Source organism: Apaloderma vittatum, unplaced genomic scaffold, assembly GCF_000703405.1.
Source record: "Apaloderma vittatum isolate BGI_N311 unplaced genomic scaffold, ASM70340v1 scaffold26583, whole genome shotgun sequence".
Lineage (NCBI taxonomy): Eukaryota > Metazoa > Chordata > Aves > Trogoniformes > Trogonidae > Apaloderma > Apaloderma vittatum.
Window position 1 is genome coordinate 59882 of NW_009710348.1, and position 16666 is coordinate 76547.

General features: G+C 38.5%; 1 protein-coding gene across 1 annotated transcript in view; it reads right to left on the reverse strand.

The window, feature by feature from the left end:
* FBN1 (fibrillin 1) overlaps positions 1 to 16666 on the reverse strand; it is a 135993-nt gene that overhangs the window by 54086 nt on the left and 65241 nt on the right. The window contains exons 14-23 of the mRNA XM_009867276.1: positions 14270 to 14392; positions 12939 to 13091; positions 11344 to 11397; positions 10319 to 10444; positions 7035 to 7160; positions 6271 to 6390; positions 5181 to 5318; positions 4179 to 4229; positions 1520 to 1645; positions 682 to 906 (exon numbers count right to left, since the gene is read on the reverse strand). Of these exons, the coding sequence (XP_009865578.1) occupies positions 682 to 906; positions 1520 to 1645; positions 4179 to 4229; positions 5181 to 5318; positions 6271 to 6390; positions 7035 to 7160; positions 10319 to 10444; positions 11344 to 11397; positions 12939 to 13091; positions 14270 to 14392 (1242 nt within the window). The remainder of the gene's footprint in view (positions 1 to 681; positions 907 to 1519; positions 1646 to 4178; positions 4230 to 5180; positions 5319 to 6270; positions 6391 to 7034; positions 7161 to 10318; positions 10445 to 11343; positions 11398 to 12938; positions 13092 to 14269; positions 14393 to 16666) is intronic.

A 16666-nucleotide genomic window follows, 5' to 3' on the forward strand; every position in this document is an offset into this window, starting at 1 on the left:
AATTAATGGCTTAGTAACTGTTTATGACACTAAGGCTGAAACCAACAACAACAATGGTCATTCAGATATATTTTCCCCTCCTTCCAGGCTTCAGAATGCTTGGTTTTTTGGTAACTGGCTTTCTTTATAAACACACTCACATTCATTTGTGCTTCTCACATGGTCCAGTTTAACCTCACTGGTAACCCTGGAAAGACAGCTTTCAGCCCATGATGCTAGGATGTCACTGTGTGATTCCCATTTAATGCTGGACTTTTCCCAACAACAGTTGTAATAAGACTTGGTTTACAGTAAATTGAGTTCTGCTGATTTGAACTCTTATCCTGGAAACATTTTCTTCCGCTTCTCCAAGTAGCTATTCCATCATCAAGAGGTGCCATTAGATGCGTGGCAAAGTCACGCACAATTTAGTCTCTCTAATAATGAGAAAAATCTAGTGTTTTAAGGCTGCAGTATTATATGATATTTAATGGCCTGAAACACAGACTAAATTATCTTGTGTTTCATTCTGGTCTAAATCTAATTCTAAATTCTAAATCTAATTCTGGTCTAAATCTAATTGATGAAGTGAAGTGCCTGACTACCACTGAAATCTTCAGACCCACAAGAGCTGTCTGAGGGAAGAGTAAAAGGAAAAGCCAGCAGCATTTGCTGGCAATGAACCACAAATGGATCACATACCTTTAGAGAATGGTTTCCCAGTTATCTCTATCTTTGTAGAGAACCCAGGCCCTCTTGGACAAAGAGCTTCAAATTCAGGTGATCCCTTCAGAGGACACTCCTCACACTCCAAGCCCCATGCTGCTCCCACTGAGCAGCAGCAAGCATCCATTCGGTGTCGGCCAGGTATTTGTGAGGTGCACTGCTCATCTTCGTGCTGCAGGTAGCAACTCTCCAAGCGAATGTCTGTGGGGCAATTGAACAATATGTTGAGAGAGAAAGAAAAAATTTAGTTCACCGCAGAGGAATCCTTTTCTAGAATCCCTTCACAGGACAGTTTGCTTCATGTTTTTGTGGACTCAGAGAAGCATATCAAGCTCATGGCAAAATATGAATGCTAAGCTCAGAAATTAAGAGTTGAAGTAAGCTTAAAGCACCATTCTGAAACATGGTGCTCAACACCTGAAGTACATTTTGAATCAGAAGATGATTGTAAGACCTATAATTACTCCAAGTCATGCCTTATTCTGAGACAAACTTTAGGCACTTACTGTCATACAGGGACAAAGAACGCAAAGAGCACAGAAGATCTGTAGGGATTTGTCAGATGAACTGTCTGGAACTAAATCAATGCTGCTCACCAGCTAGCGGGTGGTCATGGGCTTCACCTACTACCACTGGCATCTGTTCAATATTCTAGCTGAACTAAGTTCATGTCCCAGACTGATTCCATGCAAAAATTACTTAATGTGGACCAAAGATATTTTCCTTACTTGTCGAGAAAACACGCAATGCAAACAATGCTCACCACACATATTTGCTCTTCCCTCGTAGACCTGTAAATGGAATTAATACCTACCAAGACAGGTTCGCCCAGAAGCATCTAAAGTCATTCCGTTGGGGCACTGGCAAACAAATGATCCCAAGGTATTGACACACTGCCCATTTGTACAGACTCCAGGAAACACCGCACACTCATTCACGTCTATTTCCAAACGAAACATGAATAAAAGTAATCACTAGCATGATCAGGAAAAAATATCAACATTCTAATGTTTGGGTTTTAGAATAAAAGTCAAAACTACAGCAGTTTACATGGTGTGAAAAAATTCCAAATATTTAGGATTTTCTACGCAAGTTAGAATCAATTAATTACAGAAAATCGCTGATGATTAGAAATAATATATATTGCTCTCTACCATTCCTACATACACTGAAATCAAACTGAAAAGTAACAAAATCGGGAGAGGCATTTAAATATTGTATCAATGCTCATACTCACTGTGGGCCAGGTTTTTGAAGCAAATGGGCAAAGAAAGACAAAGGTAAGTGCATAATGAAATTATGCATTATTCCAATGAGATTGTTACACGGTTTTTTTAATTTTTGTATTTTTTATGTTTGTGTCTTATCAGGCACACCTCTGCATGTCTGGAAACTACAGCACAGTTTGAAACCTGGCCCTATCATCTTGTCAGCAATTAGTAACTTCACATAGATTACAACAAACTCCTTACGACTTCACACAGAGTTTCACTTCAGATTATAACGAAAATTATATTTCTATATTTAAGTAGCAAATTTAGCAGTTTGGGGTAAGGATAAATTGATTAACTCTGTTAGCTTGGCCTGAACATAAAGAGATGTTCAGTAGTCTAAGTGTGGGATCTTCCCGTCAGTGTTCTTTGTGAAAAGCATATGCTTCACAACAGCCCTTAGGAAAAAACATTAAATACAGCCCAAGATGAAGCATGACAATTTTTAAGAGAGGAGAGGATAAGAGCAAGAAATGAGAAAAGAATGACTCTGAAAATCTATAGCTGAACACTGTAATCAAGAACCAGGTAGAGGCTGGACTCACTCAGCCTTCAGACAGAACTCCTGGTGCGAACAGACTCTGTAGCTCTCAAACCACACAGAGCAGGGTGGAAGATAAACGCGGGGTGGACATTAGTGGCCTCTGCCTTGAACACATATTATAAATCAAAGGCCCTGGAAGGCAGGAAGTAAAGCCAGTGGACTATTAGAAACCACTGAAACACAGTTCACTGCCTGTGAGCAATATTCCAGCTGACAACTCTAGGGCTCACCTGAAAACTACAGGAACCCTGCCAGTTTAGTTTGCTTATTTCCTTGCAAAAGGTTCATTACTCATTTCACATGGGCTGCGTATGGGAGAACTGAGTATCACCTTTTGGGAACTAAACTTACTCCCTCGTCCTGCCTCTCTTTTGCCAGTAAATTTCCTAGAGATCTTCCCTGTCTTGAAAAATGCTTACATTGGTTGAAGCCCAAACACAGCTTCAGTACGTTAAAAGCAGAGGAAACTGCTCAGAAAAATCCGGGGCTATCCAGGTCCCATTGAAATGCGAGAGACTAAAGCATGTAATAGATGTAATCCGAGGTGCTGGTAAAGGAAATGCTGAAAACAGTTATGTCTACGTCTTGGAAGGATAAACTTTCCATCTCAGCAGTGTTGAAAATGTTCTAAGACTTTCCTTGTGAAGACAGATAGGTGGGGCCACTTTTTCCCCCCCTTTTCTTTCACTTACACACTCCAGAAAGTGTTGCTGAGGTCAGATAAGTTATGTACAGTGGGTCTGCACTGCAGAGATGCCAAGGCCTTCAGTCATCATTTGGAAAGCAAAGAATATGTGTGAGGGTGTTCCTCTTCTTTTTTATTTATTTTATTTTTTGTTAAGAGAAAAAAACAATGTTTCTTTATGGAAGCTACATATGGGAGTAATTTTTAAAAAATATTTTAACTGCAGTGTCATGTCAGATGTTGTCAGTCAGGATGACCCACAGCAGTCTGAGACTCTCTGAGCTTCTGCATATTATGAAAATATGCAGTACTTTTCCAGGGGTTCAAATCAATTCAGATGAAGACGAGACAAGGGTGGGACCTTCAATTCTCACAGAATAGTATAGAGTCACCTCATATCAAGCAAAAAAGCTACACATTCAAAAAATCTTTAGCCTTTTTTTAACCAAAGTTTAACTGTGTCTTGATACTTTTTTTGCTTGTTTGTTTTTTAATGAAAACAATTAAACTATGCTTTGGAACGTGTGTGATTTCATATAATATTGCATGGAAGAAAGCCAAGGTTAAGAAAAAAAGCCACAAAAAGATTTCATGTGAAATATAGTCTTTAAACATTTTTTTCATACTAATGGCTTGTTATATCATTGTCTCAAAAATGTCATGTTTTATAACATAAATGAGACACATCCCTTGCCCAAACAGGTTACTCAGTTAACAGTATTTGAAGAGAGAACCACCTCCTTTTATCAGTGGACGCTATATTTGCAAGTGTCAACTCTGAGATAAACTGTGAGTCTGTAGCAACGTTAAACGAACTGAAACCAAATTCACCTCTAACATATCTCTAATGACATCAATGTAACTACACAAGGTAAGAACTTGGCATAGTGTTCCTCTACACTACATTAACTACTTAAATGAAAACATCGGCATTTTTTCATTCGAGCTCTGATTTATGTCAAGGCAACAATACCTTCACACAATGTTCCTCTTATTCTTGAATATCCCTTTTGACATATTGGGTCTGTAAAATAAACAAAAACGAACTTTTAGAATGCTACAGTCTGAAACTCACCATTAACTTATTGTGCAAATCTCATCATGTGAAGTTATTATCTAGAGTTTATTGCTATGAGATAAAGAGATAAGATGAGGCAACTACACAAACTATACAGAGTGTCAGCCATTATCTTCTTTTGCTTCCCATGCCTCGTAGCTAGCTAACCCAGAAGGGGTTATATGATTCTTGCTTCATTCAAATCAATTAATTCATTTAAACTGATCACAGCACATTACAGCCCTATTCACCACGGATGGATGAGGATGAATTCTGCTAAGATATACAGAATCAGTCTAACTAAAGATTTGACAAACTAGCAGCTTTCAGCACATAGAAATAACAACCCACACACATTTCTGCATTCATCAGCTCATCCCTGGGTTCCCAGCTCATCCCGCAGTTCAGTCTAATTACCAAGTGCATATGCATAGACCTCAACCCATTTCTTGATCAACCATATGATTCTCTAGGTCATCAGCTAATCTACAGAGTATAATAACAAGGGCTACTCCCTCTCCTCCCTCCATTACCACACCAAAGACCCATTTGTTGCAAACATTTTCTTGGAGCTCTGGGGAACACGCACCTATTGCTACACCATTAGGAACTCTAGATCACTAATTACAACAAACCATACAAAAGTAATGCTGCAAGTTACAGACTGTAGGTGTGGTCTCTTCCCTTCAGAATTTAATTTTGTAAAACATTTACTATAAAATCCAGAGTTAGAAAATTCTGTAGCAACATGCTACCTCTCAAACATTAAGATTTCTCTTTTTCAGATCAAATGAGTGCTTGATAATAGAACAAGTAAAATTATTTTTCTAGTCTGTGCCCAAACTCCTACGATAATAATCTGGACCAACCTCAAAATAGGAAAAACCCTAGATTCTTGAGGAAAATTAAGAGAATTACCTCGTTCACATGGTGTACATGGACTTCCCCAAGCAGCACCTAGTGAGGAACAGCACTGGGACTTCAGAGTTGCTCCGTTAATATTTATTTCGCATCTTCCATCCACTATGTTCTGCCAGCAGGTAGCCTTAATAGTTTCTGTTTGGAAAAATCCCCAACATATTGTCATGCAGATTGTTCAGCATTATACACTGATATAATTGCAAACACGCTTGAACTTAACCATGAAAAAGAATAATCTTTACATTATAATTTACCACATCAGATCTGAATTTATTCTGAAAGCTCTTAATTTATCCTTCTCTATGCTGGACTATAGTCTTAAAAAAATCCCAGCACAGAGCCCTTGCAAACCACAGTTTATGGTTATTGAATCTAACAGGGAATTTCTCAACACCATTCATGATCTGAGTCATTGTGTTTATTATGACTCAAACTAGAGGAAAATTCAGAACAACAGGGTAGATATGAACCTTTTCCAGATCTTCCATTAATCTCTTAGATCCCCCAGGCTGGATAGCTGATCTTCCCATACAGAGAGTGGCAGGAGACAGTTAATGATCAGACAGAGCTGTAGTTCCCCAGTTTTCCTCACTGACTAGGCAACAAGTATAAATTTTGTCCCCCCAGAACAGGTAAGGGAAGAAGTTATGAGTCCACAGACGGTCTGAGTCACAGCTTTCTCCATGGCTGCTCTTGAGCTGGTCTGGAGTGTATACAACTTACTCATGCTCGGTCTCAAATACAAAACTGGCCTTTCCAGAGACCAGATCTTAACAAGAACATGTCCACGTCTCTTGTAGGAGTCATTACGTGGGTGAGCATAGTCCTTAAGTGGCCATCTTAGCATTACTGTATTTGTTACCAAAAAAATTCATCTCACTTTAAAATTTGATATGGAAGCACACTATGTTTCCAGGTGCTATGCACACAGAAAGGGTGAAAGAAACAATTCCTTAACATTGTTTCTATACAACTAAATTTATGCACAGAAGTTATTTTGAAATCTTTTCTAAATTTAGCGTATAATGTTTGTATGTCACTGGATGTTTTCAACCAGCAAACACAAAATCTTGAGAAGCATAAATACCTATGCAGATGGTTCTGGTTGGATCCAAAGTACTTTCAGGAGAACATTCACAAGCAAAAGAGCCTGGTGTGTTTTTGCACACTCCATTAACGCAAGGGTTAGATTCGCACTCATCAATATCTAGAAGAAGAATACAATTCCATTAGCGCCAGGAAGCATTAAACAAAAGTACATATGACCTGTCTCAGTTTAGAGACAAATGGAAGATGCTTTCCTCGTGACCAGCTTTCCCAATATCCTGTTTTTTCTATTACAAAACTCTTCACCATACACTAACGCAGCACGTGTCCCAAAGACACGTGAAAACATTAAAACATTGAACTTGGAAGCAGCATCTCATCTTTCAGTGATATCCATTTATTGTCCTGCTTTGTGGTGATGGACTATGTTGTTTAAATTATCCGACACACATCTTGTCTGTGGCTCAAAATGGATTCAAACTTGGAGCCAACTTTGTTCTCCACACAAGATAACAGATTTGCAAAACTCAAGTCATTCTCACCATCAGCAGCAGAGTGTGGAGCCACTTGTAGGAGTAGAGAGCGCTAGTACAGACCTAATACACGCTATTCCGTGAGGTTATCTAATGCTTTAATTTCGGCCTTGTCCCTCATCATTCCCCTACTTCCCCATATAATATCCTTGTGATTTTTTTTTTCAGTTCTACACATTATACCCTCATCAACGTTAGAAGTACTTCTGGTACAAATCTGAGACAAATCCAAATGAATAAAACTAGGATGAAACTGAGTGCTATCAATTACCTTCACATGTCTTTAGGTCAGGAGTGTATACAAATCCTTTTGGACAGGTGCAGGTGAAACTTCCAGGAGTATTTCTGCATTGCCCGTTGTCACAAAGCAGCATGTTCAGCGCACATTCATCAATGTCTATAATGAAAATCAAGAACAGTTTAAGAAAAAAAAACATTTCTGGAATAGAATCCTGGAGAGAACTTCCCTCCCCACAGTCATTCTGTGTATGTGGAGAGAAGGAGGAGACAAAGAGGGGAGAGTGAGAATACACATTACTTGCACTGCTTTTCAAAGTTGCTAAAAGATTTCTAGACTCTTTTAGTGGACAACAGCCTTGGAATTGTTTCAACCGAAAATAATTATTCCAAATAAACTAACACTAAAGATCCCATTTACTGCACCTTCCTTCTTCATGAAAACCACTATTAAGAAACCATTATTAAAATAATGGAAACAATAATAGTTACATGAGTTCAAACCACAAAAATATTACCTAGAGAAAACTTAACGTTTCAATTTTTTTTAATAAGGAAAAATAAAATAAAACCTTGTCCTTCTCTGTATATGTTTGTTGACTTTTCTTGGAGCTTAATTCTTTATTAGGCTGCTCTGCTTTTGTAAGAGCTCATACTTCCTTCCTACATATATTCAGAATATGTGACTGCTACACCATGGTTCAAAATAAAGCTGGGACTCACACTTTCATCTTGCCAGTATTGTGGAACAGGTCTATGGAGTCACTGATTCCCTGCACAGCAGCCCCCAAAGTCATGAAAGAAATGAGGACTGCTTTGGAAAGGTCATCCTGGTCTTTAAATCACTTTATTTTCCAAGCTGGCTCTGCTTTGCCTTAGACATGTTATGGTTAATAAGGCCAATGCAAGTCTACACTTGGTTGAGAGTTGAAAAATTTCAATAGAAATGCTAGCACTAAATTTCAAGAGCCCTTAGGAAATCTTTGGAAGAGATGTGGTCATTGGAGAGAAGCTGCAAGAAGGTGGCAATGGGCCATGAACGGCAGGTGAAGACCAGGAGAGACCCAGAGAGCAGACAGCAACAACCAGTGAAGTCAGAGAGGCCTCAGAAAGTGTTGAGAGAAATCAGGAAGACTCAGAGGGGGTCAGTGCAGCAGCTGGGAACAGCAAAAGTGCTAGAAAAACCAGGGAGATTTGCAGAATAAAATAGACCATGTGGGAAGCTTCACAGGAGTTCAGAAAAATTGAGAGAGGGCCAGGTGGAACATTATGGAACAATGGGAAACAGCTGTGATGAAGTATGGATGTGGGCTGCAAGAGGGTGGGCTGGCGAGCAGCTGGGAAACTCGCAGATGGATGAGGAGAAGGGAAGGGATGCCATAAGCTATGGGCAGACACTGAAATGGGACATGGATAATTAAAGCCAAAGAAGCAAATGGGAAAATGGGATCAATTACAGCATGACTTTGATAAAAGATAGATCAACTCTTATTTTTATAAAAAAAAGATAGTGGATAGTTTAGACTAGGATAACACAGATGACTTAAGCTATTTAGGTTTCAGTAGAGAATACAGAACCCAAATAAAATTATTATGAAAGCTGGAGATAACAGGAAGGAATTTAAGAACTTTAAGGTGGTTCCAGAGCTGGCTGAAGGAAAGATTACAGTAGGGTATATTAAAAAGGAGTGTAAACATGACAGAGAGAGGATATTAGCAAGGTCCTTCGGAGATCAGTCTTGTAACTGGTACTATAAAATATTCACCGCAATGCAGAAATAAAAAATGAATGGGATTAAAAACTGTGGACAACACGAAGCTAGAAGTTATTACCAATACAGAGAATCACACAAGACTAAATAAATCTTGACAATGTGAATGAGAGAAACAAGATGAAATATAATCACCAACATTCAAAACCTTGCAATTAGGGACCAATAACAATTATATGCTACAAACCAGAACTCATCAGTTGAAGGCTATCGAGAAAGCTCTGGACATAACTCCCAATGAGAGTCTGACTTTGATCGCAACGAGTAACATGTATTTCAGAAAAGTCTAATGCACTCTAGAATCAGTTTAGGCAGGATATTCCTAGAGGCAATGGACAATTGCTGGCACCACTGTACAAGGCACTGGTCAGACCTCATCAGAACACTGTGTACTGGTCAGATCAGTCATGTTCAAGAGAAGGCTGCAGTCTCTGCTTTTATGGAAAGACTGAAAAAGTGTGGATTTGAATGGTTTAGCCAGCAGAGGAAAGGATATGATTGCTCCTTATAAATACTTTGGAGATGAGTGCTGACACGATGCTAAGTCAGAGGATAGTATTATTACAACATCAGCTGGTAATAAAAGGGTCACAGATAAATTCTAACAGGAAAACAGAAGAAATTTCATATCAGTTGTGCAAAGGAGACCTGGAACAATGCACCAATGCATAAGTGGAAGAACGGAACCTAAAGGGATTTAATTTATGGGCCTTCGATGGGGCTGTGTAATGGAACAAGTGAATTGCCAGAATTAAAATTTGTAACAGGAATCTGCAGGCATATGATGTGGTTTTTTTCACATCCCAGCTAGTGTCAGAAGAGACCAGACTGCTACTTATTTGATTTTTTTTTTATGCCACACCATAGTGCTTCTACTGGTCACCTCTAAGGAGCAAGAAGATTTTATTTCACATTTTCTATGATGAAAAATTTGGCTTTATATTTTCTTCACTTGTACAGCACAGGAAATCAGCCCTAGCTAGAGACACCACGCCATCAGATTCTGCTGATGCTTCCAATGTTTGGCCAGTACACTTAACACAGTTAAACCAATATCACTGTCTGAAAGTTGAAATTGCATTTTCCCCAAAGACAGAGTTGGGTGAAATCACGTAAGCCTTCTGTAGCATAAGGGATACTTATCTTCTTACGATCACTTGGGAGTTTTACTTAAATCCCCTGCTCTCGGAGACACCTAGCACACTGGTGATCCTCAGTCCCCACTGTGGTGCAATTGCAGGATCTGTGTTCGTTTGATTGTGGGAAACACTGGTACTGCTGAGCACATGTTCAGGGGACTTAACTGAACTGGATCTTTACTGCCTGGTTGCCAGTGATTTGAGTCACTGATGGCAGTGCTCCCTTACAGCCTACAGTGGAAGATTTTATAAGCATTGGAAAGCATTGAAATTGAAACAAGAATTCAAGCAGAAACATCCAGAAATATAAGAAGAGCAGCTAGTGGATGTGATGAGACGCTGTAAAAAAAAAAAAGGTGAAAGAGGATAAAAACAAGCATCAAAATGAAAAATGGAACATTTCATACCAATGCAGTTTTTCCCAGTTGAATCCACTTCGTATCCAGGGTTACAAGTACATTTGTATGTTCCATGCAGATTCTCACACCTTCCATTTGGACAGAGATCAGTATCCAGTAAGCACTCGTCAATATCTATATAAAGTTGAAAAAAAAAAGCAAAAAAAAAACCACAAAACCAGAGTCAGTTGTTGAGGGGTCGCGGGGTCAATTCTCCAAAATAGAAAAATATGTATTTTCAATATCATCAACATCTGCTACTCTGTATTTACACTCATGCAATTCTGATAGTGAACTTGCACTAATATTCACACTCAAGAGAAAACGCATCCTTCCATACCGATTTCAGGTCATCTCTAGCCCACAGATACTTAAGACATTTGCAGCTGTAGATAAGAACTGGGATATTAAACTGGCATCTTACATTTAGAGAAGCACACATACCAATAGTCCTGATCCATAGCATTTCCAGATGGCATCACTCTCCAAAGCATGAATATCCCTCCTTTCTAAATGCTCTTCCGTCTCTACTGCCAGCAAATTGGCTGACTTAGAGTCTGTAGTTTCACGTTTCTACAACTACAAAGCTTTTATTGTAATAATTTGCTCCTTCTCTGTAATTAACCTAACTCTGTCAGCCTTGCCTTTTTGACAGATGGAAACATGTGAGGAAGATCCACGTTCAATACGGCTTTGTTCTTTGAGATTATTTCAGTTGAAATGTGCCAGTATGACTTACACATATGATTTCCAAGTCATATGGGTAATAACAGTTCTCACAAATTTTCCATTATTTTATAACGGCATACACATACATTTCATGGCATAAAACAGAGAGAGGGCACTGATGAAATGGCAGGCTCCACTCACTTTATCCTAAATTATTCTGATCTGTTGCAAATAGTCATTTGAGTAAGCCTTCCTCCCATTCTTCCCCGTCACCAGCCCCACCACCATGTCTAATAAATCAAGGATATCAAGGTAATACTTTTAGCCAGAACCGCAACAGTTTCAATTACATTAGGTGACCTTACCATTTCCTACCGCAGTCATGCCAGTTCCACTGCTGCACAGAGCCTGATACTCAGCTAGAAAAATATTAGAATAATTATTGGAATATTCTTTCTTAGCTCATTGCTTTCAGAATCATCATTTACAGTGTGTCAGTTAATTACTTGAACGAAATAGCACACCTTCCAATTATTCTAAAAACACTGATAGCCTCACAGTGCTCTGAACCTTTGAAACATTTTACCAGATTCAGGGCCTGCATCTGCTCATGAAGATGGACGAGTAAAAACTTCACATGGTGAACTGAGGCATTTAGGAATGAATAGACATAAACTTCATGCTGGCGCTCCCACACAAATGAACCATAACATATTCCCAGCAAGATACTCCAGAACTCATATATCCAAGCCCTTACTCAAGGTACACATTCAAAGTGACCAGGAAATAGAAAAAGTTTTCCTACAAATACACCCAACATTTAACTCCATTTAGTAGGAATGTCTTCAGAAGTTCATTCTGATCAAGGATCTCTTATCCTTAAAAATAAATAATTAAAATATGTAGAGAAGTATTTCAAGTGTGTTGATTACTGCTGGGTTCGAGTTCTTTTGAGTTCACAGAATAATCTGACAGTCAGATCAGCATTAATTGTTGCCACTTAGGTCAATATTTTCATATATATTTGCACTTTGTAACAGCTCAAATAATTACACTGCTAAGATTAATAAATATTAAAAATATTTAAGGAAAATTGCATGCAACACATGGTCCCCTTAATGCTTTCCATAATTTTTTTTTTTGCCTACAAAGTAGGTACCACGTTAGTATGAGATGCTTTCAAACTACATCTTGAAAAACATATTTCGTTTACATGTAACAACAAATTCGACAAATGAAAAGAATCACTGAAAGCTGGACTTCAAACTATCTTCCTGCAGTCAGTCACCTCCGCGAAACCAGGATCTTTTCATTTTCTGGCTTCATGACAGGAACTGCATCAGCACAGTCTTCTTTGAAGAAGTGTTTTGTTAATAGCAGATTATACCCATGAGAATAATCAGGATTGCTTTCTTGCTAGGGAGAAGTTATGTTCCAGACAACTTTGCTTGGTGGGAATTTAAGAACTCAGGTATTCTCAACCAACTTAATCGGGTGTTTGTTTTTGCATTGACTATCCAAAGGCTAGTTACTGTATAAACAATTTCAGATCACTTGAAGGATACAGAATTCAGGGAGCCAACATCTGACTGACAGGTGTACATAAAGATTTGAATATATGAATTACTCAAGACGTTTCCGCGAATAACTTGAGTTCAAAGTTATGATTTTTTTTTGTTATCCACATCTATCAAAATAGTTCGTTCTTTGAAAATCTGTTTTCATGCATGTAGAAGCTCTGGACTCAAATACTGGCATTTACTGTTGCCTTAAAAAAATTCTCTCCTGTATTCTTCCAACATGTAAACTAGCAGATTGCTCAAAATGTATAACAGTTATACAACAATTTAACCCTCCTGATTTAGGGGCAATGTTAATACAAAGTTGCATTTTACCTTTTCAAAAATAGTTTACCAACATAGAGCCTAGATTAGACTATGTACCAGTAAACATGCCGTACCTGAATTCTGCACTGGGCAGGGCTGACAAGGCTCCCCAAAGGCGTAGTCAGTGTTGGCACAACAGCACTCGGATTTTGTAACCGCACCATTTAATGGTCTCACACATTGTCCTCTCTTGTAGCCACCGTAGCACGTGCTTCGCATATGTGTATCTGAGGAAAGGAATCTCTCTTAATCCTGCCATAGCCAACTACACGGCCATAAATTACAGTAAGTATTAAACGTAGCTCATGTGTCACAAACACTGCAAAATAGCTGTCAAAATAAAACACCTTTCACCATTTCCCCATATTTTTCACCCACCTACACCCTAGTCTACTCAGGACAGAAAATTCTTCCTCCTCATGCACCTACAAGTTCAGACATACAAACTAGTCACTGAATTTAACGACTTTACATACATCAGTGAACTACTAGTGGAACGATCAATACTTAACGTTGAACAAGCAAGAAGCCATGGGGAAAGGGACAAGGTCTCTGCCACATGATGTAACTTGACAGGCTCAGCAACTTGATCTCAGAGCTAGAACCAAGCATATCTCAAAACTTCTGGAAACACTCTGTGCTGTTTATTCTCAGTGTTAAAAGACCGATTTGGTTCTGAGAACAAGAAGTATTTTCTTCCCCCCCGCAACCTTGTTAGGTGTCTCCAATTCATCAAGACTAAAATCACTAGTGGTGCACAACCCTGAAATGAGCCCACTAGGGCCACACTAAAGCTTTTGTTTTCCTCTGACACCTGAAAAAGGCAGGATGAGAGAAAAAGAAAAACTTCCATGAGGAAAAGTCAAAAATGCTACTTCCCCGCATAAGATTTAAAATGTTTATCTTTTCAGGTCCAGGAGTTACATTTTGCACTTTTTAAAAACTGGACCATAAGGGCTGTCAGACACATTAGAATTTTAAAATCAAAACACCACAAATATCTTTCACTTTAAGAGAAACAGGCAGGAGTGGAGAAATTCTTACGTCTCACTTTGAAAAGAGGTGAAAAATTAATTGGATCTTTAAGCTTAGTTGCAAATGAATTTTAAGTTGACAGAAATGGGTCAAATTCTGACCTACTCAAAACTGATATAGAACTAATTCACCTCCAAAAGCACTATGCTGTACACACTACCCAACCTTGTGTTTTTTCTCTTTAAATGCAGAGGAAAAAGAGCAAACTGGACTACTACAGTAAATATCCCAGAGCTACCAGTATCTGCTCTAACTATAACCCACCAATCCATGTAACAATGGTAAATTCTACATTCAAACTTGATCTGTCCAGTAGTCTAGCAGTCTAATGCCTTAACATCGGTTAATTTTGACGTTAAGCTTGCCTTACCAACACACACACGTCCGTCCAGTCCTACTGCAAGGCCAGGGAAGCATTCACATCTGAAAGAGCCATCAGTATTCACACAGCGCCCGTTCATGCATATTCCAGCTGTCTCACACTCATCGATGTCTGTCAGAGAACAGAATGAGCTTTATTAGAAATTAGATTGCAGAGTGTTCAATGCCTGGCTGAAACTTGCATTCGTGCACCTTATTTTCAATGTACCCTACAGAAAGATGTCAAGTGTAAACGGAAGTTACTTCAAGTAATGGTTTCAGTATGTTTAAAGATTAATTCACTCTGTGAAATGGAAGAAGAAAATGCAAAATTCAGCAGAAATAAACAGAACAAATCAATTTCACTCTCCTTAGAGAGCATAAAAGGACTTAATTTTCTTAACTTGTCCCCAAGAGGTATATATTTAGTTTAAGGGTCATTGAGGAAAAAACATACTCAGAGGAAAGTGTGACTGCTAAGACAAAGGACTTCTGTAATGTGTATCAGGGTACTCCCTTTCTGTGTTAACAGTTAGTTCAGGCTACAAGTCCAGATAGCAAATTAAGTCTTTCACTCCCACTACAAGGTGCCTTCACAGGGCCACCAAAGAATTTTCCCTCCTCCTGCTGTGGGTTCAGCTTTTGGAAGCACATCTCCATCTGCACAGTCAGACCCTGCCCGAAAGCAGTGTCTCTCTGGTGATCTGCATGACAATTAGGTTTTCCTATCGGATGCTCATTACAGCCCATTTTATAAACTTTCAATGGACAGAGTGCACTCCAGTCTTGAAAGGAATTTGTTAATGATTTGAGCCCTAAGCAACTGCAGAGCACAAGCTACCATCTTTGCCCAGCAACAGTACATTGAACAATAAGGCCCTTAGTAATGAAATATAAGAATAAAGTCTTTTAATATTGGACTATCACAAAGGGATGCTAATTAGTAAAGAATTACATAAGCTGTGTAAGATCACTCTTTAGACACAGAGAACATGCCATTATCTTATAAGTGATGAGGAAAAGGAGTGTTTAAAATATTGTTTGGAAGTATGCAGAACCTTTATAAACTAATCACTTCATAACGACTCTCCATAATATATACAAGAGACAGTGTCTGTGACAATTTCCTTTTTTCTGACCTTAAAAGGGCAAATTGAGAGTCAAACACCTCTGTGTTTCACTTAGTTTGTGTTGTTTGGCATAAAACACGGCTTGTATGATCCAAGATTCCTTTTTCAATCTGCATTTTAAAATAGAAGTTGTATTTAAGTACACGGGCTCAATTTATTTCTACTTCATCCTGCAATCTTTTGTTCTGTTTCAGACAAATCTTAAACGCTTTTCCCACTTTAGATTTAGTCCTTACTCAGTGTAAGTAAAAACAGAGTTGGGACTTCAAAATGTGCCCATACTATTTAACAGTGTAGACAGTCATTTTGTTAGACAACACTGAACTCCTTCGACAGATGAAAATTCTCCTAAAAGAAAAAAAAACACATACAACACAAATTTCCTTTTTTAAAGTTTCTTATAGAAACAGAAAGGCAAAGTTACTTTTTCTTCCTTTTCCTGCAGTTCATTTTTAACAAGTATTTTGTAACCTACCAAGAGGTGAAATGTGCAATCCATTTTCTTTTGCACCAATTTGCAAATGTGTTGAAAACATCATTATAGATGTTTTATAGAAAGGTAAAGTGGGTCACTCAAAATTGCACAGATCAGCTGAAAACCTGGCTCCAGTAAAGATGAGGTAAAAAGCTTCTGCTTTCACAAGGGCCAAGATTCCATCCAGTAAATCAGCTACAAACGCAGGCAGAAAGTCCAAATTTCTAACCTTGACAAGGCTCTGCTGTTTTCTGTGATAAAACTCACCATTGGAACAACTTAAAAAATACTTGTTTTTCTGACTTTTGTGAGAATACCTGAGCCTGGTTCTGGAAAACGAACTCACGGACTCATTCTCTGTGTCCAATGAGTTTTTGCCATTTCTGCTTAGCTTGCTCAGTAGTGCCAGCTGGGTACACTAATCCTCTAATTTTAACCAGGAAAAACTTACTCAGACTACTAAACTGCACTGTCAGTTGCCTTACAATAGCTTCCAATTTGGAAATTCCTGTTAGGTTTAAAGACAAAACAATGTATGGAACAGAAATAATGCTTCAAACCTCTGCCTGCCTGATCTAAGTATTTCTGAAAAATCAGGAAATCACCATTGAAAGAAGCTAATGGTAAATAAATTTAGTATGTCTTGGATTACAGGGAATCCACAAGACTATGGTGTAACATTCTTTTTTGGCATGCCACTTTATAAAGCCTGAGTGGAATTTTTTACCAGACAGCCAAGCATATGCCCTGTACTTATACTTAAATTCCAGTTATACAGAACTAAGCACGAATTACAGTATCC